This window comes from Toxorhynchites rutilus, chromosome 2 (genome assembly GCF_029784135.1).
Source record: "Toxorhynchites rutilus septentrionalis strain SRP chromosome 2, ASM2978413v1, whole genome shotgun sequence".
Taxonomy (NCBI): domain Eukaryota; kingdom Metazoa; phylum Arthropoda; class Insecta; order Diptera; family Culicidae; genus Toxorhynchites; species Toxorhynchites rutilus.
The window spans coordinates 199,752,313-199,775,429 of record NC_073745.1 but is presented as its reverse complement, the minus strand read 5'-3'; the positions used below and the strand labels follow the sequence as shown (position 1 = coordinate 199,775,429).

The 23,117-nt window shown below is 40.5% G+C and overlaps 2 protein-coding genes across 5 annotated transcripts in view; both read right to left on the bottom strand.

The window, feature by feature from the left end:
• The window catches only part of LOC129765174 (poly(rC)-binding protein 3), a 675,323-nt gene that overhangs the window by 602,179 nt on the left and 50,027 nt on the right, over positions 1–23,117 (bottom strand). The window lies entirely within an intron of this gene.
• LOC129766593 (uncharacterized) lies at positions 7,551–21,141 on the bottom strand. Its single transcript, XM_055767168.1, has 3 exons — positions 21,035–21,141; positions 19,251–20,946; positions 7,551–7,781 (listed from the first exon to the last, which is right to left on the bottom strand). The coding sequence occupies exons 1-3, from the start codon at positions 21,139–21,141 to the stop codon at positions 7,551–7,553; spliced, it is 2,034 nt and encodes a 677-aa protein (XP_055623143.1).

Here is a 23,117-nt window from a genome sequence, read left to right as displayed (position 1 = left end):
TTTAGGGAGAAGGATCAATATATTTTTAATCAATATAATGAACGATGATAAAATTTTCCGATTAGAAGGAATATCCTTTAATAAAGTAGCAAGTTTTCTACATGGAATCTAGTCAGCGACGGGCTCTAGAAAAATATTCCAATGCTAACGAAATCGACTGTTATGTGAAAACACTTCGAATCGATTGTAATCACGATCCTTAAATTTGGTGGCCATTCTAAGGAGTATCACCAATTAACAAAATTTGCTAGAATTAATATTAACTTAATTTTGAAAAAAAAATCCGGCATTTCAGTAATCGAACATTATTTTCAATTATGTATGAATTACGGTCATGAGCTATTTTGTTATGATTTATCTTGTGTTCATGGGAAATTCTTTATATTTTATATCACAGGTCGGACTCGATTATCCGGAGACTCGATTATCCGGGATTCGATTATCCGGAGTATTTTATTTATGATTTTCCGAAATTTGGGTATCAAATGAAAGGGCTTGACAAGTAGAATACAGTTATTAATGAAAAATGCAAATCCAAGATGGCGGCCACTACGAAATTGTGGATTACATATTTTTTCCACAATCCTATCAATATGGGTATCAAATGAAAGGGCTTGACTAGTAGAATACATTTATTTATGAAAAATGCAAATCTACTTGACTTCGTAACTATGTAACTTTGTAACTTTGGTTGCGCTGTAACACATTAATAGAAATTTAACACCCTTCCTATTGACCGTTTGATCTGAAATTTGGAACACACCTTTATCTATGGTGTCATTTTAAAACTGCGTATTCCATGATCTTGAAACAAATGGTACTGGTACAAAATGGCGGATTATGTACATATTTTCTCAAAATCCCAACAATATGGGTTTTCCCAAAACCCCGTCAAAATGGGTATCAAATTAAAGGGCTTGACTGGTAGAATACAGTTATTTATGAAAAATGCAAATCAAAAATTACCGCCACCGCAGGATGGCGCCATATATATATTTTTTACACAACCCCATCAATACGGGTATCAAATGAAAGGGCTTGACTAGTAGAATACAGTTATTCATGGTTATTCACTTTAACGATGAAGAAGGAACCATTGACATGGAGATTGAATCCACTGTCTACCCCTCCATATCTACGGGAGCTGGAAAGTCGCTTAAACGCGTTCCCCCCCTCGGATGTCTCTTTAGAGGGAGAGTTAAGCCACCTAAACAAGCCCCCCTCAAGAAAATTTGCAAACCTTTCCTCTCCACCCCCTCAATCTCATGCTCCCGGTTCCAATCAACTCCCGAACTTGCCTCCCAGCCCTACTGTTCCCGATCCCGCTCAACAATCGACCTCGTCCTCCCCCTCAGTTGTTTCTTCTCCTCGTGTCAAGGTCTATTCAGAATATTCACCTGGATCTGGCCCATGGGTTGTTTTCTTCCGGCCCAAACCAAAAGGAAAATCTCTAAATGTCATTCAAGTTTCTAAAGATCTGGCAAGATATTATTCCTCCGTGGTCGAAATTTGAAAGGTTAGACCGAACAAACTTCGTGTTGTCGTGGTTAATCGGAAGCACGCTAACGATATTGTTGTCGACAATCGTTTTGTAATAGAATATCGCGTATATGTGCCCTGCCATAATGTAGAAATTTCGGGGGTGATTACAGAAACGGGACTGACGAGCGAAATAATAAAAAAGGGAGATGGCAGATTTAAACAGCTACCTTTCAAGCAAATTTAAAATTTGGACTGCCATCAATTTGGTAAAGTTTCCCAGAATGGGGAAGAAAAAAAATTCCCGCCGTCCGACTCGTTTCGAGTAACTTTTGCTGGTTCCGCCCTCCCTGGCTACGCTATGGTGGATAAATTAAGACTTCTAGTGCGATTCTTCGTGCCAAAGCCCATGACTTGCAACAAATGCAAGTCAGTTGGTCACACAGCAGATTATTGCGCCAACAAGGAGCGCTGTGCCACTTGCGGATAGCAACATGAGGGGAAATCCTGCAGTGCGACTGAGCATAAATGTCCATATTGCGGGGGATCCCCACATGAGCTCTCAGCTTGTGAAACTTACAAGAGTCGCTGGGATAAACAGAAGCGCTCCTTGAAGGAACGCTCGAAGCGCACTTTTGCGGAAATTTTGAAAAGCGCTTCTCCACTGGCTCAAGAACAACAACCAATCACAAATAATGTTTTCGCTACGTTGCCAGTTGACGAAAAGAAGCGGACACAGCTAGCGGGGGCACAACGGTTATTTCCAAAGGGAAACCCCGGCGCAAAAATGTGACCACTCCCAAAGTTCAAGGACAAGTCCCTCCGGTGATACCCCCTGTTAGCTTGCCTAAAAAATTTAGTGCAGCGGACAAGCAAAATCAGGTTCCTCCTGGCTTCCGTGGGAATAGTTCATCTTCGAACGGCCCAGCACTCGAGGGGACATCAAAAACCCCAACTGTCCATATTTTTCCGTCCAGCTCAACTTCTCAATCGGGATTTATAAAGTTGTATGACCTTTTGGATCGAATCTTCAAGTGTTTTAATGTTTCCGACTCCATCAGAACCGTTGTCATCTCAATGCTTCCATTATTAAAGAAAATTTTGCAACAATTGATGCAAACATGGTCCCTCCTTGCAATGATTATCTCTCTTGATGTCTAATTTAAATAGAGAGGTCGGAGATATCACTGTTTTACAGTGGAATTGTCGTAGTCTAATCCCTAAATTGGATGCATTCAAATTTTTAATTCATAACTTCAATTGTGATGTTTTTGCTCTGTCCGAAACTTGACTTTCTTCGCGAGATGATATAATATCTCTTTCCACGATTTTAATATTATACGCTTGGACCGTGTTGACAGATACGGAGGGGTGCTATTGGGGATCAATAAGTGCCACTCATTTTTTAGAATTGACCTTCCACCTATTGGAGGGATCGAAGCTGTTGTTTGTCATGCAAACATCAGAGGCAAAGACCTCTGTATTGTCAGCTTGTATTGGCCTCCGAAAGTTTAAGTTAGCCGGAAGCAACTTACTGACATGTGCTTACTCCTTCCTGAGCCACGATTGATCTTGGGAGACTTCAACTCCCACGGAACTGCCTGGGGGGAACAGTACGACGACAATCGTTCATTGTTGATATATGACCTTTGTACCAGCTTCAATATGACCGTTTTGAACACTGGGGAAACAACACGTGTACCTAAACCTCCTGCTAACCCAAGTGCTCTTGACCTCTCGCTTTGCTCGAATTCTCTATCGTTAGATTGCAAGTGGAATGTAATCCAGGATCCCAACGGTAGTGATCACTTGCCAATCAAAGTTTCCATCACCGTTGGGTCGAATTCTTCTGAATCTATAAACATGGCATATGACCTCACAAGACACATTGACTGAAAAAAAATGTCTACACTGTACCTTCGAAAATGCGAACAGATGAAGTATAATCCAAAGGAAGAGTAAACATTACAGAAGCGCGGACCGGGAAGCTATTCAATGTAGACTATTATGACAATTCTCATGCACAACCAGCAAAACTCCCAGTATATTTATATGGATTTTTTTCTGATTAAGCAAAAAGTAAAAAATCAGGAAAAATCAGGATCATTTTATAAAAATCAGGGAAAATTGAGTGTTTGTCAGGATATCAGGAAGCGTGCCAAAGAGTCTGGGAAATCCTGAAAAATCAGGAAGGTTGACATCTCTGGTCGTAGGATCAAACGAATCCGACCTGCAAGAACCCTTACAAGATACTTTAAACAATTTTTCAACCTGGGCCATTGAGCTAGGGATTGAATTCTCCACGGAGAAAACAGAGATGGTGGGTTTTTCTAGGAAGCATAGACCAGCAAAACCAAAGCTTCAACTTTTGGGTAAACCGATCACTCATGTCATTCAAGTATCTTGGGGTCTGGTTCGACTCCAAATGTACTTGGGGGGCCCATCAGTAAAAAATTTCAACAAAGAATAAACTTTCTCCGTACAATTACCGGCACATGGTGGGGAGCCCATGCAGAAGATCTTATAATGTTTTTTTTTATCCCTTTTGTTTATTTTAGGCTCACTAGCATTTTAGCTGTAATAGAGCCGAATTTTAATCGTGTACATGTCACATGTTTATCATATCTATAATTAGCACATTACACAGTTGCCATTTTTCGGCGATAGAGTATTCCCTTCTATACCATTGCATATGGTACACATTTACACAATAGCCATTTAAGGGCGTAAGAGTTTTCTATCTGTTCTTCCATTATCTAGTTAGACCGGACTGCGGAGACAGTTGATTGATCATTTTTGAGTTATTTATAGAACAGCACAGCCTGATATGTCTTGCAGAGCAGAGCAGTTGTATGGATGAATCGATCTTATTTCGACCGTGGATCGATCTCCATCGCTGATGATTGTTGCGTGGACGTAGTTATTCTGTAACAACAAAAAGATGGTCAATGAGGGCCCTGAGTTTTGAACTCACGATCGATCGCTTGCTAAGCGAACGCGCAACCAATGTGGCTACGGAGACCCCCCCTCTTATAATGTTGTATCGAACAACTATTCTCTCAGTGATGGAGTACGGCTGCCAGCTGCCAAAACACACCTCATTAAACTCGAGCGAATTCAGTATCTTTGTCGTATTGCTTTGGGATGTATGCTCTCAACGCATACCATGAGTCTCGAGGTTTTGGCAGGCGTATTCCCACTAAAAGATCGCTTCAATTTATTATCTCTTCGGTTCCTCATCCGGTGTACGGTTATGAACCCATTGGTGATCGGAAATTTTGAGCAACTGAGCGAGCTAAATTTTCATTCTGAATTTATAAGCTTATATCATGAATTCATCTCCATGCAGGTTGAGCTTTGTATATTCCCAACCGTGTTTGTTTCCCTGACTACATCAATTCCTCTGTGCATTTTGATCTGTTCATGAAGGAGAAAATCCATGGAATTCCAGATTATCTTCTATCGGGGATCGTTCCTACGATCTTCAATGCAAAGTATGGGCGTATCAATTGTGATAATATGTACTTCACTGATGGGTCCTCTATGAATGAGTCCACAGGATTTGGAGTGTTCCACGTATTTTTTTGCCCCTAACACAGTCTTCAGTATCCTTGCTCAGTATATATTGCTGAATTGGCAGCAATATACTGGGCGCTGGACATCGTCGCCTCACGCTTTGTCGAAGCTATCCGTCTAGTGAGGCCGGAAAAGCACTCGCCGTGCTTCTTTGAGAGAATACGACAAATTTTTAGTGCTTTATCCAGACGCTGTTATGTCATTACCTTTGTTTGGGTCCCATTACATTGCTCAATTCCGGGTAATGAGAGGGCTGACTCATTAGAAAAGGTGGGTGCGATTGAAGACGACATTTATCAGCGTCAAATCGCCTTCAATGAATTTTATTCTTTAGTCCGTAAAAATACAATCGCTAACTGGCAACGCAAGTGGAACGAAGATGAATTGAGCCGGTGGTTTCACTCGATTTCCCTAGGGTTAGCCTTAAACTATGGTTCAAAAGTCTGGACTTGAGTTGGTACTTTATTCGCACCTTCTCTCGGCTCATGTCAAATCACTGTTCGTTAGATGCGCTACTCTTTCGTATTTATCTTGCCGACAGCGATATCTGCGTTTGTGGCCAAGATTACCACGACATCGAACACGTTATTTGGTCGTGCGAGGGATATGTTATTGCCAGATCGAATTTAGAAATCTTCGGGCCAGAGGAAGGCAGCCCAATGAGTGAGAGATGTGTTGGCTCGGCTAGATCTTGATTACATGGTCCAAATATATATATATATATATATATATATATATATATATATATATATATATATATATATATATATATATATATATATATATATATATATATATATATATATATATATATATATATATATATATATATATATATACTAAGCCAGATCGCCTCCTCGTCCAAATATATGTTTTCCTTAAAACTATCGATCTTCGAGTGTGATTGTTCTTACATCCTTTTCCCCTCCTTTTCGTCCTATGCGAGCTATCGGTTCCCTTCCATTAGAATAAGTTGAATTGTAATACATATTAGATGTAATGATAGTTTTTAAGAATTGAGTGTGAAGTGTGAATGTGAATGAGAATGTGAGTATGAGTGTGAACATTGTTACAATCTCCTTACATCCCATCCTTTTCCTAATGAAAATGTCACCCTTCTAAACTCGAGTCGACCGCGAGTCGACCGCGAGTCGACCGCGAGTAATCGGTTTCCTATTTTATTAACCATAGAATTAAGGAAACATGTTAATATACGCTAGTAGAAATATAGCTAAGAGTTTGGCTCCGTTAAACTTATGTAACTGAGTCTGTAAAAATAAACGATTCGATAAAAAAAATCTTGTGGTGGCGGCCATTTTGGATTTGCATTTTTCATAAATAACTGTATTCTACCAGTCAAGCACTTTCATTTGGTACTAATATTGACGGGGGTTTGGGAAAACCCATATTGATGGGATTTTGAGAAAATATGTACATAATCCGCCATTTTATTCTGGTACCATTTGTTTCAAGATCATGGAATACGCAGTTTTATAATGACACCAGAGATAACGGTGTGTTCAAAATTTTAGATCAAACGGCCAATAGGAAGGTGGTTAAATTTCTATTAATGTGACACTGCGCTACAGACAAAGTTACAAAGTTACAAAGTCACAAACATACAAACGGGTCCAAGCTAGATAAAACCGTTCAATAAATAAGAGCAAATCATAATTATATTACGTTTACCGAAAGAAAATTAGTTTTTATTTAAGATTCGATTATCCGGAGTGAAAAAAATGCCAATACTCCGGATAATCGAGTCCGACCTGTAGTTACCGGATATCCGTTTCATCTCTAATTATTATTATATATTTTATTGATCAGCATCTTAATCATCATCAGAGGCGGCACAATCGTTGCAGACAACCCGATAATTTTTGTTTGATTTACTACTATCTTACAGAAAAGAAGCAAAGTTCAATTCTTTGAACTCGATTGAATATAGTCAATTGAATATAGTATTAAACTCTCATAAATCTTCTAACTGTGCTGTTTATTAAGATCATATTTCTAAATGTTCAATTATAGTTTATTATTCAATAACACCAATGCGAGGGAATAAGTACCTCAGTTCATACATACAGAACTTGTCTGATAGTCTGCCAGAAATGAAATATGGCCATGTTTTCGCTTTTTAAACATGAATTCATCAACTGTTGGCGGAATTAATTTAGCCTGCAGACATAACGGTACAGTTCACTATTGAAATCGTACAACATTCTAGTTTGCATCCTATTGCAGCACAAAAAAAAGTCTGGATGTTCACAAACGGAACTACATAAATGGGAATGCATTTTTAATAATTTTAATTTATTATTTACAAACGGATGCGGGTTGAAAAGAACGCCGAGATATAGACCGAGAGAAATGTAGACGAGGTAAAATAATAGTCTCCCCCAAACCCATGGAGATTTAGATCAACCAAACACACAGACACCTATTCATTCGTGTGATACTCACGTTACTCGGGATGGAACGGAGGGATTTTCAGTTCATCTGCTCTGGATCACAGGTAGGCTCTTACAACCCGGTAGCACCCGGTAGGAAGCTGGGGCTCCAGGGGTGGAGCATTGTGGGCTGTCACCACCGTTGCCATTCGGGATATGTTGCCTTTGGGTGACTTCCCAGCGCCATGAAACTAGCTGCTGCTGCTGTTTAGCTGATGAGCTCCATCGTGGAAGTGGTTCACTTGTGTTGAATGGGACGCCATATATGCCAGCGAGCTGGTGGAGCACACATTTATGTGCAAAACATGAAGCAATGGGTACATATTTGCAGTGCCAAACACATGACCACTCGAACCAATATCCCAGGGAGGGAGATGTGTTTCTTATATGTGTGGGTGCATTCACATTCATCAAACTACCGGTGAGACAATGTACGGAGCTAGAGACAAACAAGTTGCTATGAGTATGGGGTACCTGTCATCATCTGTTGGTGGAAGTAACGCACAGGATTGACATCGTTCTATGTTTGATCCATTCCGTTCTTGATTTGAGTAGAAATAGGACTGCTGTAGTTTGAATATTGAAATAACTGCAAATAGAATCCCATTGAAGAACGCCAGATATGATGAGTTTGTTATGAGTTTGATGAGTTAATGAGCATTATTTTTTAAATCATGATGCCAAATTGAAAAAATGTCAACGAATTAATTCAATTTGAAAGGAATAATTTTTTCCGAAACGAAAACGTTGAACGTTTAATGTAATGATTTGCTTTTTTTTCATAAATCCAATGCTTCCTAATAGTGATTGTAGAATTTGGATGGCTCATAGCAGTCATCTTGGATTCTGTAAATCTGACATTGGCAATCATTTTTATTAAGTCAAGTTTGTTATTAAGTATGAATAATACCAAGGTTCCATTATACATATTATACAAACGTGTTTAGAAAAATGTAGAATTTTCGTGGCTATCTAGCTTTTCGTGCACAACATCTTAGTCATTCTGGATGGTCGCTGTCTAGAGTAAAAAAAAAGTCACTGTCACTGTCAGTCACCGAGTCAAATGATTCATGCCTCACCTGACATTGCAATATTACATGGTTTTTGGCTTGGTTTATTTTCTGGAGGCCTCAAACTTAAAAGTTCGAGACTGAACCAAACAACAAACGCATACTTGTCAAAAAAAACTCTTCTATTGGGTTCCTGGCTATTCCCAAATTCTGGAAAACTTGCCAGCCGACTTGTCGGCAGTTGTGTCTCTCAGAAGAACAGAGAAAAGAGAAAAGAGGAACCTCAAGATATTTCCTGTCCTCCATATCCGTCTAAGCTCGGATATAAGCCTGGAGAAACATGCATCCCATCCATCTTCACAGTTCCTTGGTTTGACCGAAACAACAGACAACAGACTCATTGAACAACGATATTATCAGTGTTAGAATATGGCAGTTTTTGCGTCCGACCAGCTGCCAGGATTCATATTTTCAAGTTGGAGAGGATACAATATCGTTGCTTGCGTATAGCCATGGGGTGTTTGCATTCGACACATACGATGAGTCTCGAAGTCTTGCCAGGAGTATCGCCGCTTACTTTTCGGTTCACAGAATTATCTTACAGATTTCTCATCAGGAGCAAGATCATGAATCCATTGGCTATTGAAATCTTCAAAAATCTACCCCAACTGACTTATGTCTTCATACCATGAGTATCTTACCCATGAAATGCACCCTTCACCGGGCATCTCCAACCAAATTTGCTTCCCATATCCATGATATTCAACATTACCGACCACCTTTTGGAAGAATGTTTAATGTCTAATTCGATTTGAACAACTTTAATGTTCAATTCGAATTGAAATTCATATCAATATATAATTTTTCAGTTTTTAAAGGAACACTCTAATGGGCAAATCTTGCAAACAGCTTGAGACGGTTGAGCGGTTTATATCGTACGTCGGCTGCGGGCAATGCTTAGCTTCAGCTCTTCATCGGTGAATTTGGGTTCTTGCACACGTTGAGCAGGCCAACTTGACTTATCATCCCGCAGAACGCCAGTTTGCTTTGAACTGCTTCTCGCTGCTAACAGTTTTTTTGGGTCTTCTAAAGGTTCTGCTTAACTATCGCCCAATGTTTTTCGATTGGGCGAAGTTCTGGTGTGTTGGGAGGGTTCTTATCCTTGGGCACAACCTGCATCTTGTTAGCGGCATACCACTCCATGGCCTTGTTTCCATAATAGCTGGATGCCAAATCCGGCCAAAACAGCACAGACAAGTCATGTTTCTTCAGGAAAGGCAGCAAACGCTTTTGAAGACACTCTTTCACGTAAATTTCCTGGTTGACGGTCCCGGTTGCAATGAAAATGTCGCTTTTCAAGCCACAGGTACAGATAGATTACCAAACGAGATATTTCTTGGCAAACTTTGATAGTTTAATATGCTTGAAAATGTCTGCCACCTTTCCCCTTCCGGTTGCTGTATAATACTCTTGTCCAGGAAGCTGCCTGAAGTCTGCCTTGACTTAGGTTTCGTCGTCCATTACCACGCAATCAAACTTTGTCAACAATGTCGTATACAGCTTTCGAGATCTTGTTTTTGCCGTAAGGTTTTGCTTATCGTTGCGATTTGGAGTCTTCTTCTTCTTCTTATATGGCACTAACGTTCCGAGAGGGACTCCGCCTTCTCAACGTAGTATTTCTTGCGTCATTTTAATTAGTACTTAGTTGAGATTTCTATGCCAAATAACACGCCTTGAATGCATTCTGAGTGGCAAGCTCTAGAATACGCGTGACCACAGTGCAATTCAGAGGAAATTTCTTTGAAGAAAAATTTCCCCGACCAGAACGGGAATCGAACCCGAACCCCCGGCATGTTAGGTTTGACGCTAACCACTCGGCCACGGGAGCACACGGGAGCGATTTGGAGTCACTACCTTCTTATAAGTCGATAGTCCGGATCGTTTTTTAGCTTCATGCACGGTTGTAGACGATATTTCCAACTTATTTGCGACATCTCGAACGGAGAGGTTGGGGTTGCGCTTGAAAGCGCTAGCCACTCTTCTGTTCGTCACAGCGGCTCCCGGCTTTCGATTTCCCCCAGATCCAGGCTTTCTAGTTGTCGACAAACGTTCCCCGAACACTTTTATTACTTTGGTGACGGTTGATTTGGCCACATTCAACGATTTTGCTATTTTTGCGTGTGCGTAGTTTGGATTTTCACGACGCATGTACAAAATTTTGATTCGTCGCTCCTCTTGCTTTGACGCCATTTTGATAACTAAAGATCCAATGTCAAAATCCAAATAGAGGCATCATTCTACACACATACACCTACAAAATGAGGGGTGATCAGGTTTTTCATATGAATGATTAGAAAAAATACGGCGAATTTAAATTGACCACTTTTTGATCCGAACACCCTTTATTGGAAAGGAACTCGGTCGGAGTCGAACCACCTCATAGCTTCTAGGGTGGTTAAGGATTTTTTTGGCAAAATTCATTAGTTTTTTTCCCACAAGTTTGACCTTGATCGGAATTTTGCACATACAAACACACAAACACATTGTGTGAAATACAGTTTGTCCATTGAGAATATTTCGCGTGATTTCTCGTTTGTGCGAATTCATTATGACGTCAGGTCTTGAATCACACAAACTAATCGCACAAATAATAATATCGCACCTAAAAAATCACACAACTGAGAAATCGCTCAAAAGGCAACCGCACAAAAACAGGTTTTCCTGTACAATCTCAGAGTTTTGAGGCATTTGATGGACAAAGTATTTGGGCCGAATTGGGACCTTCTACACGATAGTGCGCCGATTCACAAATGATTAGTTGTGCGTTATTTTTTGGCTCCATATCGCTTCTGGGTCCAAAATGACCCGCCATATTCACGTGCTTCCACGCCCTGTGACTTTCATCCATCCTGCTTTAATCGTAGTGTTGCAAGCCATTTCTCTACATGCTACATTACGCATTAAATAATGAACTCATCCGAAAATCAAACAACATTATTTAAAAGCTTATTCTTACTACTGTGTAATACGAGTTTATTTGTGAGAGACAGACTAACGGCTAACTTAAATCTATATATACACTCACTCAGGGGAACTCAGAAAAAATGAGTGGTTCTATAGTTGTGAAACGCAGTGTATAAAAATGGATTTCTGTCTGTCTTTCTGATTCTTATAAACTCGCAAACTACTGAACCGATCGGCGTAAAAATTGGTATGTAGGGGTTTTTGGGACCGGAGAAGGTTCTTATGATAGTTTGAGACTCCTCCCCCCTCTCTAAGGTGGTCACAATTAGAGAACGAAGTTTTCCGGGTCAGCTAGTGAAATATAAAAAAAAATTCTCTATCTCATTTCGAACACTTAAAGGGTGTGTCACATCAAATTGCATCACGGAAAAAACGCTGTAGAAATTTAATTTTTAGAAATTATATCTTCAGCTTTCGCTTATAATCAGATAAGAGTGTATAAATCACGTTGGCCATGCTTCACTGTCAATTTTTCGTAAATTTGGAAAAATGTCGTCGAACAAAAAAGAGCGTCGTGAATTAATCCTGCGCACTCATTTCGAGAATCGTCCAATCTACGGTCAGCAGAGTACTAAAACGATACTTCGAGAACCTAACCATCGACCGGAAGGTGAAGAACGGCAAAAATGGATGCTCCGTCAGTGAAAAAGATCACAAGCGCGTAGTTAAGCAGTTTAGACGTGATCCGAGAAGTTCGGTCCGGGATGTCGCCAATAAACTGAATTTGTCAAGTTCATTCGTCCAGCGGACCAAGCAGCGGGAGGGCCTGCGTACATACAAGGTTCAGAAGGCTCCTAACCGCGACGAAAGGCAAAACATGGTGGGGAAGACGCGAGCCCGGAAGCTGTACACCGAAATGCTGACGAAGCCGCATTGCCTGGTAATGGACGACGAAACCTACGTCAAAGCGGACTTTCGTCAGCTGCCGGGCCTGTTGTTCTTCTCCGCAGAGGACAAATTCAGCGTTCCGGAGGAGATTCGCAAGCAGAAACTATCCAAGTTTGCCAAAAAGTACATGGTGTGGCAAGCGATCTGCTCTCGCGGAAAGCGGAGCGCCCCCTTCGTGATGACCGGCACGGTAAACGGGCAGGTTTACCTTAAGGAGTGCCTACAGAAGCGCTTACTACCACTATTGAAGCAGCACGAGGGCCCGACCATCTTCTGGCCGGATCTCGCTTCGTGCCACTATTCAAAGGACGTGTTGGAGTGGTACGAAGCCAACGGGGTCACCTTCGTGCCAAAGGAAATGAACCCGCCCAACGCGCCGGAGCTTCGCCCAAAAGAGAAATATTGGGCGATTATGAAGCAGGCCCTCCGGAAGAACCCAAAAGTTGTCAAATCGGAGACGGACTTCAAGAGAAAATGGATTTCTGTTCAGAAAAACTACAACCTGACGTTGTACAGAACCTTATGGACGGGGTAAAGAGGAAGGTGCGAGCATACGGGCTTGGGCTCGAAGTATGAATAAAAAGAAAATGCCAAAAGTTGTTTAATAGTTTTTATTTTACTGTCTAAAATTTTCAAAAGGATCGGTCTACTGGGCGAATTTCTACAGCGTTTTTTCCGTGATGCAATTTGATGTGACACACCCTTTAGAATGAACTGTTTTACTAATATGTACACGTTTTTATTAAGTCGATTCAACGTATCGTAATATATTTAGTAATTTGGCATACAAAATTCCTTTTGCAATATAATTTGAGGAAAGTTTTGTATTAGATATGTTTGATCATTGCAAAACACACAAAACACAACTCGTTCCAAGACTTTGTGTTATTATAGAGAGCATTTGTTCCAACTTGAAAGTGAAAAGTTTTTTTGTAGTCCCTCTAAACGGACACTTCCTTTCGATCCGAAACGAAAGTACTTTTTTACTAGTCCTATCTTACCAAACCATTCGAGAACTAGGAAAATTCATAACCTTTTGTTTCGAAATTGTTGAATTACATACAAATAATATTTAACATAGGTTCGATTTATCATTTGACTTAAAAAAATGCTTCAAACTTATTAGAGACTTGAAGAACCTTTATGGCGATTTTGAAATTATTGATAAGACTAAGAAAAAATCGATCTTCATGAACGTGATTGAAATGTTCGAATGTAAGTCGTGAGCAGAGATGCCAACCTTCCTAAGGATTTCCCAGACTTTTTAGCACGCTCCCTGATATTCTGAAAAAAACATAAATTTGTCCTGATTTTCCTAAAATGATCATGATTTTTCCTGCATTTTTTGCACTCTTTATATTATTCGCATAAAAATACTTGTTTCCATGCAACATTTTTCTGTCATGATGTTTCTCCGGTTCGTACTTGTTTATATCTTACATTAAGTCAAATTCTCTAGACGCAAACTGTACTTAACTTTTTAATCTCTACCCTCAATTGTTTCGTGGCTTTTCAATACAGTGCTAGAAAATTCCATGAAACCAGATTGTCTGACGAATTTATGAAATTACAACGAGATTAAGTTTGAGGAACAACATTGCTTCATTGAGGATAATGTGTATGTAACGGGTGTTAAATAAAAAATGAGAATTTTTTCAATCACATATAAATTGTTTTTTTTTCCATCGATTTCAGTATTTTTTATTGATAACATAATATATTTTCTTCAAAAAAATGTCAGTGAATGTTTGAGTAAGGGCCGTGATCTGCTGTTCGACGCAACTTTGTCGCGATGCTCTCACAAGAACGTTGTACGGCACTTACGTGCATTTTCCGGATACAATTCCGGATTCTTGTAGTCAGTTGCTTCATGTCCTTGTCCCTCCAATTGTTTTTATACACTAGGGCACTGAGTGAGCCAAAGAAATCCTCTATTAGGCGGCACTGGGGCAAGTTTGTTGGGTTACGATCTTTCGGCACGAACGGTATCTTTTTCTCCTCAAGATACGCCAGCGTCTTCTTGGCGTAATGGGAAGACGCCTTGTCCGGCCAGAAGACGTACTTCCCATCCGCGTGATGCTCGTTCAGGAGCGGCAGCAGGATTTTATCGAGGCACTCTTCTCGATAGATTTGTTGGTTGATAGTCAGACCGCTCGGCTTAAACCAAGGCTTTGAAATGCCCCGGTCGGAAATGGCGATGTACAACATAACCTTTTTTTAAACTTGTGCTTGAACTTGTATTTCACTTCAGGCGGTGTGGAAGACTTGTCGCTGAAGTAGTAATTATCATTTCCTGGAATATGCGTTTTGATGCCAAATGCGGAAAATAGCTTTCGTCGTCCAGAACGAAAGAAGTCCCGCGGTATTTTTTGGTCATGTGATTTAACCGTCTCAATCTGCACCTCCGTGTACTCCGGCGACCTCGTCTTCTTCCTGCAGACGATTTCTTCCATCTTGAGGGTCCGATGGATCAATACGTGGGAGCAGCCATATTTCCAACCGGCGTCACGCAGGCTGGTTGCGTCCTTGTTGTCAAACAGTTTCTTTAACGATGTTTTCCTCTGCTTCGTCATTATCGTCACCGGACGACCACTTCCGACCTTCCGCTCTACGTTCAGGGAATCCAGGATACGATATACCGTACTGACAGGTACATTTTCTTCTTTAAAATGTGCCACCGTGAACTTTTTTCTTTGCTGGAAATGCGTTTCGTAGAACCGTACAACGTTCTTGTGAGAGCATCGCGACAAAGTTGCGTCGAACAACAGACCACGGCCCTTACTCAAACATTCACTGATATTTTTTTGAAGAAAATACATTATGTTATTAATAAAAATTACTGAAATCGATGAAAAAGAAAAAAAAAATATGCGTGATTGAAAAAATTCTTTTTATTTAACACTTGTTAGATGTAACAGTTCGGCTGAAAAGTTCATAAGGTTGACGTCTAGATGGCGCCTCTTGCAAAAATCTATTTGACTATCACAAGGCACCTTATTTCAATGGATACGTGTCAAAATTTGACAGCAATCGGTTGATTAGTTCGTGAGTTACAGCATTGAGTGTGAAGCAACTTTTGTTATTGTGAAAAAATGGAACAATTCATATTTTATGTATTGACAAAGCGTTGCTTTTTGATGGAAAAAAATCAAAGCATGGCTTGACAAACGTTATCTGGACTCTGCTCCAGCTATTGCAACTGTGGAATATTACCGGAAAAATAGTTTTACTGTGTTACCTTATAAACTTTTTAGCCGAACTGAGTTGTTAATGTAGGAATACGTTTCAGAGTGTAAAATTATTCAAGAGAGAGATTTTTGAATCCACAGTCAATATGAAAAGATTTTATATGTAATTTGTTCATCTGCTTCAAAGTAGAATCAACTCTAACGATGGGACTATGGTAAATATATCTATAACCGCAGTAAATATCATAAAAATTAGGAAAAATTTGGTCTGCCACTGCTGATATGCTTTCTTCATTTCTCGAGTAAAGATTCATTCCAAAGCATGGACGATAAATTCAGTGAAAATTGAATATTGATTTCTCTGCAATTGACTGTAGTGATGTTGTAGGTTTTCGGAAAAAATATAAATGATCAGGCGAAACACTAGGATTTCCGCTTATGCGAGGATTTATACCATGCTTGTTAATTCTTTTACACATCCGGTCTTCGCCCGAAGAAAAATATACTCTGTTTCTGGTGGGAATTGGAATGTATTCTGTATTATGAGCTACTACCAAGTAACCTGTTTCTCACATGTATAGCTCGCAGTAGTTTCCGATGAAGAAGCAAACATGTTCTGGGAAATGAATCAATTGAAGGCTAAGAGAAAACTATCGAAAAATTTAAGATGGGAACCCCTATTTGACTTAGAAACAAATCATCAGTGAAACGGAACGAAAACGAGTAAATTTCCCGGGAAAATTTCCCCAAGCAGTATTGCTTCCAAAGGAAGAGAAGCTGTTTTCAGTGGTTTATGCAGATATGCCAAGCTGTTCTACGTAAATCATGTACATCTTTATCATATATTCTCACGAAATTCACGAAACAAATTGAAATTTAAACCAAATGAACACAGGTATAAAGTTGAAATATCAAACGTGAAAATGACTAAGAACCACAGGATGCGCAATTCAAATCGTGCATGTTTCTCTCGTGTATATTTACTTCCAGAGAAGAGTCACAAAAACCCTGTCTCTAGACAACATCAAAAACAAACTACGCGGGGAGTTAGTGTTGATAAAAGTTTCTGGCGCACCATTCCGTTTGATACGCGTCGCTCTCTGTATCTATGATACGGGAAACGGGAAATCCACCCGTCATCCCATGAAATAGCTTCGCAACTGTTGGTTGCATAGTTGGGCCTCATTCGCACCAGCACCAGATGAAAGCTTTTGATGAATTGTTCAGTGTCGGTAAACGACCTATCAAACACGAAATAATTTACGCCGCTCGCTTTTTGGCCAGCAGCGAGACTCGAGCCCATATGAGAGTGCTAAATGCGTGTTGCCTTTCGCATTTGAAGTTGAGCTCATGAACAACACGAACGTGCGTAGTTTTGAATGACCGAATGTTTGTCTTTTGGAAAGCTGCCTCACTGAAAAAGTGCTCGACTATGTTGTAAAACGCGAAAGTGAGCTTGTTTAACAATTATATGACAAAGGTTCACCATTTCGTATATTTGCATCGTGATGTATTTGACGAAGTTAGGGTGTTTTTTCAAATCATAACAAAAATGAGTTATTTTTATCTCAATTTCATGAATAATAATTGCATTTCTTAATAATTTTTCTTTTTTTCTAATTTTCAGTTTGATCACATTTGCACAACAAACTGCACGAATATTCGTTTGAGATTTATTTCCTTCTACAGCGCTTACATTTTATAATTTTAACAATTCGGAAAATAGCTAGTAATTCGCTGACCCGGCAAACTTCGTCCCGCCCAAAATTTGTTTTTCGTTATCACATCCACGTTTTCTTACTAAGCGCACGTCGATGGGTCCAATCGCAGAACTCTTCATTGAATTATCTTCTAATCTACCCTTTAAAATTATGTTTTACTATAAAATTTCAGTACACGGAAAAAAAGTTTGATCCAGAAAATATGATAGAATGAAGACAGCCCTAAATCGAATAATTCCTTTCTATAGTTTTTCTCTTATCAACACATTCGGCGATCCATTTTTATTTATATAAATAGAAGACGATATACGACGAATTTCATGCCAACTCGTCTTAGGAGTTGGTAGCACCATCTCAGATAGCAGTGGAATGTTGTGGGTGTAAAGACATCGATCATTTAAGCAACTTTGCATAATTAAACTACTTTTTGGAAAAAAAACAATTTTGTTTCTAATTTTTTTAAAAATAATTTATAATTTAAAAACTGTGCTACCTACAAAATTCTTGTCAAAGGATCAAATGTCGGAAATTTTTAAAATTTTTACAAAAAAATACGAAAAAAATTTTGGAAAAAAATTTCGCTGACAGAAAAGTTATTAAGGAAATTTAAATTCATTTTTTTCAAAAAGTATTTTTTTTCCCAATAATATATATATGAATAGCCCTTAAAATTTCCAACAGTCGTCCACACATCGGAAGATGGGCACTTTTTTTTTGTTTTTTTTCGAACAACTACTTTTTCATATTTTCTTTGAAAAAATACAATTATCCTAATTTTGTTTGAAGTCAGGATATCGATATAATTTATTTGACAAAGTTTCAGATCTTGTTAAAAGATGAACTTTTGTCGAAGACATCAACTTTCTATCTTTTATAGTTTTTGGAATATAAGTCATTTTTGTATGAAGATTCCTGAAAAAAATAATGTTTTGCTCGTAACATTTTTGTGTGTAAATTGTCACGTTTGACATGTTCTTTATTTTATTTATTTATTTATTTCACCGTCTTGGATATAAAGATTCCTACAGACTGTTTACTTAGGCTAGTTCCTTAATTCTATTTTTGAATACATTTTTGGATATATTAAAATCAAAACAATTATTCGCTACATTGAACTCACGGAAACATTTAAGAAGAGGACTGTTTTGACCGTAGGTGGTCCTGCGTGGAGGGATCGCTAGGAGTTGTCTGCCTCGGAGACGTCTAGATGGAGCGTAGATTCGTGCATTCTGTTCTCAGTTCTGAACAATCCATGTTGCCGGTCAACATGTCAAACACAAACAGGCGTTGGGTTTTCGTTCGCCTTGACTGTAGAGTTTCAATATCGATCAGTCTACAGCGGCTTGCATAATCGGGGTTAGACGGATCGTTCCAGGGAAGACCCCGTAGCGCGTAGCGTATAAAGCTTCTCTGCACTTTCTCAATGCGTAACATTTGCGTTGCGTGATAGGGAGACCATAGCTTGCATATTCAACGATACTCCTTACTAGGGAACAATACAATGTCTTCAGCGTGTATGGATCCTGAAATGTTTGTGAGTTTCGGCGAATGAATCCTAGTACTGCGAACCCTTTCGCGGCGGTAGTGCTGATTTGCTCGTCGAACTTCAGTTTGCTGTCTAGGATGACACCGAGATCACGGATGCTATTGACGCGTTCAACGTTATTAGAGGCGATTTTATAGTTGAAACTGATGGAAGTTTGGCAGCGAGTGAAAGTAGTTGATTTGCATTTCGTTATGTTCAACTGCATTCCGTTAGCTGAGCACCATCTAGTGAGCTCATCGATATCAGCTTGCAAAGCACAACAGTCGACAACTGAGTGAATTGTCCTGTACATTTTAAGATCGTCATCCGGTGACATCCGGTGGGGTCATTTACAAATAAAATGAAAATGAGAGGGCCGAGAATACTACCTTGAGGAACTCCTGAGGGGATGCTATACATACGTAAGCGAGCGTTCCAATTTTCACAAATGCTTCTCTTCCAGCCAGGTACGAACTGAGCCATTCTGTTATCCAGCTTGGAAGTCCCAGATGATTAAGCTTTCGAATGGCAAGACCATGAGGCACCTTGTCGAACGCCCTTGAGAAGTCGAAATATATAGAGTCCACCTGGCAACGCTTGTCCATTTGCTCCACGAGTGATGTTGTGTAGCACATAAGGTTCGAGACAGTTGATCTTTTCTTCACGAATCCATGTTGAGCGTCAGATATAAGCGGGCGTGCTGCATTGTAGAGGACTGCGTGAATAATATCTTCGAAAACTTTTGCTATGCAGCAAAGGATGGAAATTCCACGATAGTTGTCGACTATGTGAGTACCACCCGATTTATGCACGGGAGTAATCGAAGCCGTCTTCCACATAGTTGGGAACGATCGTTCAATTAGCGAACGGTTGAAGATGAGGCTGAGCGGAGTCATCATAGATTCGGCACACTCTTTTAGGAAAGTTGGAGGCAAACGATCGGTACCAGCGCCTTTGGAGATATCAAGTTTCTTCAGGGCTGAAAGAACATCATTCGGCGTGATGGTTAACGGTGGCAAACTTACGTTTAGCGGCGAAATGTTCTCAAACTCTGTTGCAGAGAATGCTGGTGGGTCATCACTGTGCACGCTTCGGAAGAAATTTGCGAACAGATTAGCTGCTTCTTCAGGGGTGGTAGCTGTTAAGTCACCATACGATACATTCTCCGGAATATGCGATCCGCTTTTACGACTTTTCACATACGACCAGAAGCTTTTCGGATTCTGTTTCAAATTCGATCCAATTCGATCTGTATAAGAGCGAAAAGCTGCTATTCGACACTCACTATAGCACGCTTCAAGATGCTTAAGCTTTTCTTTCACGTGACTGGATTTTTCTCGAAAGTAAACTTTTCGGGCTTTGCGGACGCTGTTACGGAGACGTCGCAACTCCGACGTCCACCATGAGTGCTTAAAACTGGGTGCTTGACATCTTCGTTTGCGAGGAACGTTATCGCGAAGGATCTCGTAAACTTTTTCATAGAATACTGCCGTTGCGCAGTTTGTTGACTCTACGCCAATGATTTCGTTCCAGTCAACACCTGAAAGAAGGTTGTTCAGTGCAGTGAAGTCACATCGCTTGAAGTCAAAATCGGGATCGTCACAAGAATCATCAGGAACTTGCTGAGAACACACGACGAGTTGAATACGGAGAACAAAAGGTTTATGATGAGCGTCAAGTTTCAAAAGAGGAAAGGGTGGCTCGATGATTTCGGCATTGCAACTATCGTTAACAAATGCTAAGTCGAGAATCCTATTGTTCGAGTTGCGAAGCGTGTTGATTTGATGGAGTCCAGATGCAGCTATTGTTTCCGTGAACACAAGTTCGGCTTCCGTGGAGGCGTTACTAGGCAAATAACTGTTTATGTCCTCGTCGAACGTCCATGATAAGTATGGGAGATTATAGTCGCCGACTACGACAATGGAGTCAGTGTCCAATGCGCGGTCGCAGATGTCACATACGGCGTTAGAATGCATGGTGTATACATCGGGATGAGAGTTGGGCCGAATGTAGATGCCACAGATGTAAATAGTAAGGTCAGGGAGTTTGACGGAAGCGACGACTTGCTCCAATTGAGTGTAGTTACTGAACGATACAGAATTGCAACGAAAGGAAGACCTAACTGCGATTAGAACTCCACCTCCGCGTCGTAAAGAACTTGATCTTTCACTACGATCGCAACGATCGTATCGTATAATCGGACGCCAGCTCAGTATTCGCAATATCGGGTCGCAGCCAAGTTTCGGTAAGAACGACGATGTCGTAATCACCACATGCCATTTTCGTGAAGAATTCATTTGTTTTAGTTCGCATTCATTCGCTATCCAACTCTTGACGAGTAAAGTTCAGTGTCGTTATTGTGCTTTGCCACTTTTACTATTGTGCGATTGGTATAGTGTACGAGTGAAGGTCATTGCTGTCCGCTTTCGAATTGACCTTTTGTGAAGTGGAACAAAGGAAGCAGCGCTCTTGCAGCTTGCAGCCCTTGGCGGCTGTTTTGAACATCGGCATAACGGGATCGCCATCGTGTGGCTGTCGTTAACGGGAATTATCATCACGTGACCGTGTGAACTATTCTTGCGCTATTGTGTTGATCCATAGCGCGTAGCCTCTGTCTCTCCCTGGTTAGGGCAGTAGAGCGCAGTATCGGAACAACTTTTATATTAAGGTACACATATTTAATATTAATATTATTATTCAACTCATTTGTTCATTGTTTAATATTATTATCATAATTTATTTTTGTTTTGTTATTTTTTTTTTCTCGAGATTATTGTTAAAATCAATAATATATTAGAAATAAGACAGAAATTTTTGTAAAATGGAGGATAGTGGAGGATCTCCAGAGATGGAGATCTCCGATAATGAATCCCATTTAAGATCTGGGAAAAAACATAAACGAGTCCCTCAAAAAGAAGATAATTCTTCTGGGGACGAATCTGCTCATCCTTCTAAGCCCCCCTCTAAGAAAATAGCAAGCCTCCCTTCTGAACCGACTGTTATTTCCACTCCCCCTCTCCCATCATCGATTTCGCTTCCCCCTTCTGATGTTTCCGATCCAACCCAATCCTCGTCCTCGTCCTCGTCCTCGTCTTCTCCCTCTGTTGTTTCCGCTCCACGTGTCAGAGTTTATCCAGAAGATGCACCTGGAACTGGCCCGTGGGTTGTTTTCCTCCGGCCAAAACCAAAAGGAAAAAGCCTTAACGTGATTCAGATCATGAAAGATCTGGCCAGATACACTTCTGTATCTGACATTCGCAGGGTTAGACCGAACAAATTGCGGGTTGTCGTGAATGAACGGAAACACGCAAACGAGATTGTTGCTGACCAACACTTCACTCTCGAATATAGAACATTTATACCCTCCCATAACGTAGAAATTGAGGGGGTGATAACTGAAACGGGTCTGACGAGCGAACAAATATAAAAAGAAGGAAAAGGCAAGTTCAAGAAGCTTCCCTCAATGGAAGTAAAGATCTTGGACTGTCGCCAACTCGGGAAACTCTCCCATGATGAGGACCAAACTAAATTTACGCCGTCAGACTCGTTTCGAGTCACCTTTGCTGGTTCCGCCCTCCCTGACTACGTTATGGTGGACAAATTGAGACTACCTGTGCGACTCTTCGTGCCAAAGCCCATGACTTGCAACAAATGCAAGTCAGTTGGTCACACTTCAGATTATTGTGCCAACAAGGAGCGCTGTGCCACTTGCGGAGAGCAACATGAGGGGAAATCCTGCAGTGCGACTGAGCATAAGTGTCCATATTGCGGAGGATCCCCACACGCGCTCTCAGCTTGTGAAACTTACAAGAGTCGCTGGGAGAAACAGAAGCGCTCTTTAAAGGAACGCTCGAAGCGCACTTTTGCGGAAATTTTAAAGGGCGCTTCTCCACTGGCCCAACAACAACAACAACCAATCTCAATACACAATATCTTTTCCACGTTGCCAGTTGATGAAATGGAAGTGGACACAGCTAGCGGGGGCACACCGTTTATTTTCAAAGGGAATCCCCGGCGCAAAAATGTGACCACTCCCAAAGTTCAAGAACAAGTCCCCCCGGTGATACCCCCAGTTAGCTTGCCTAAAAAATCGAGTGCAGCGGACAAGCAAAATCAGGTTCCTCCTGGCTTCCGTGGGAATAGTTCACCTTCGAACGACCCAGCACTCGAGGGGACATCAAAAACCCCAACTGTCCCTGTTTTTCCGTCCAGCTCAACTTCCCAATCGGGATTTATAAAGTTGTCTGACCTTTTGG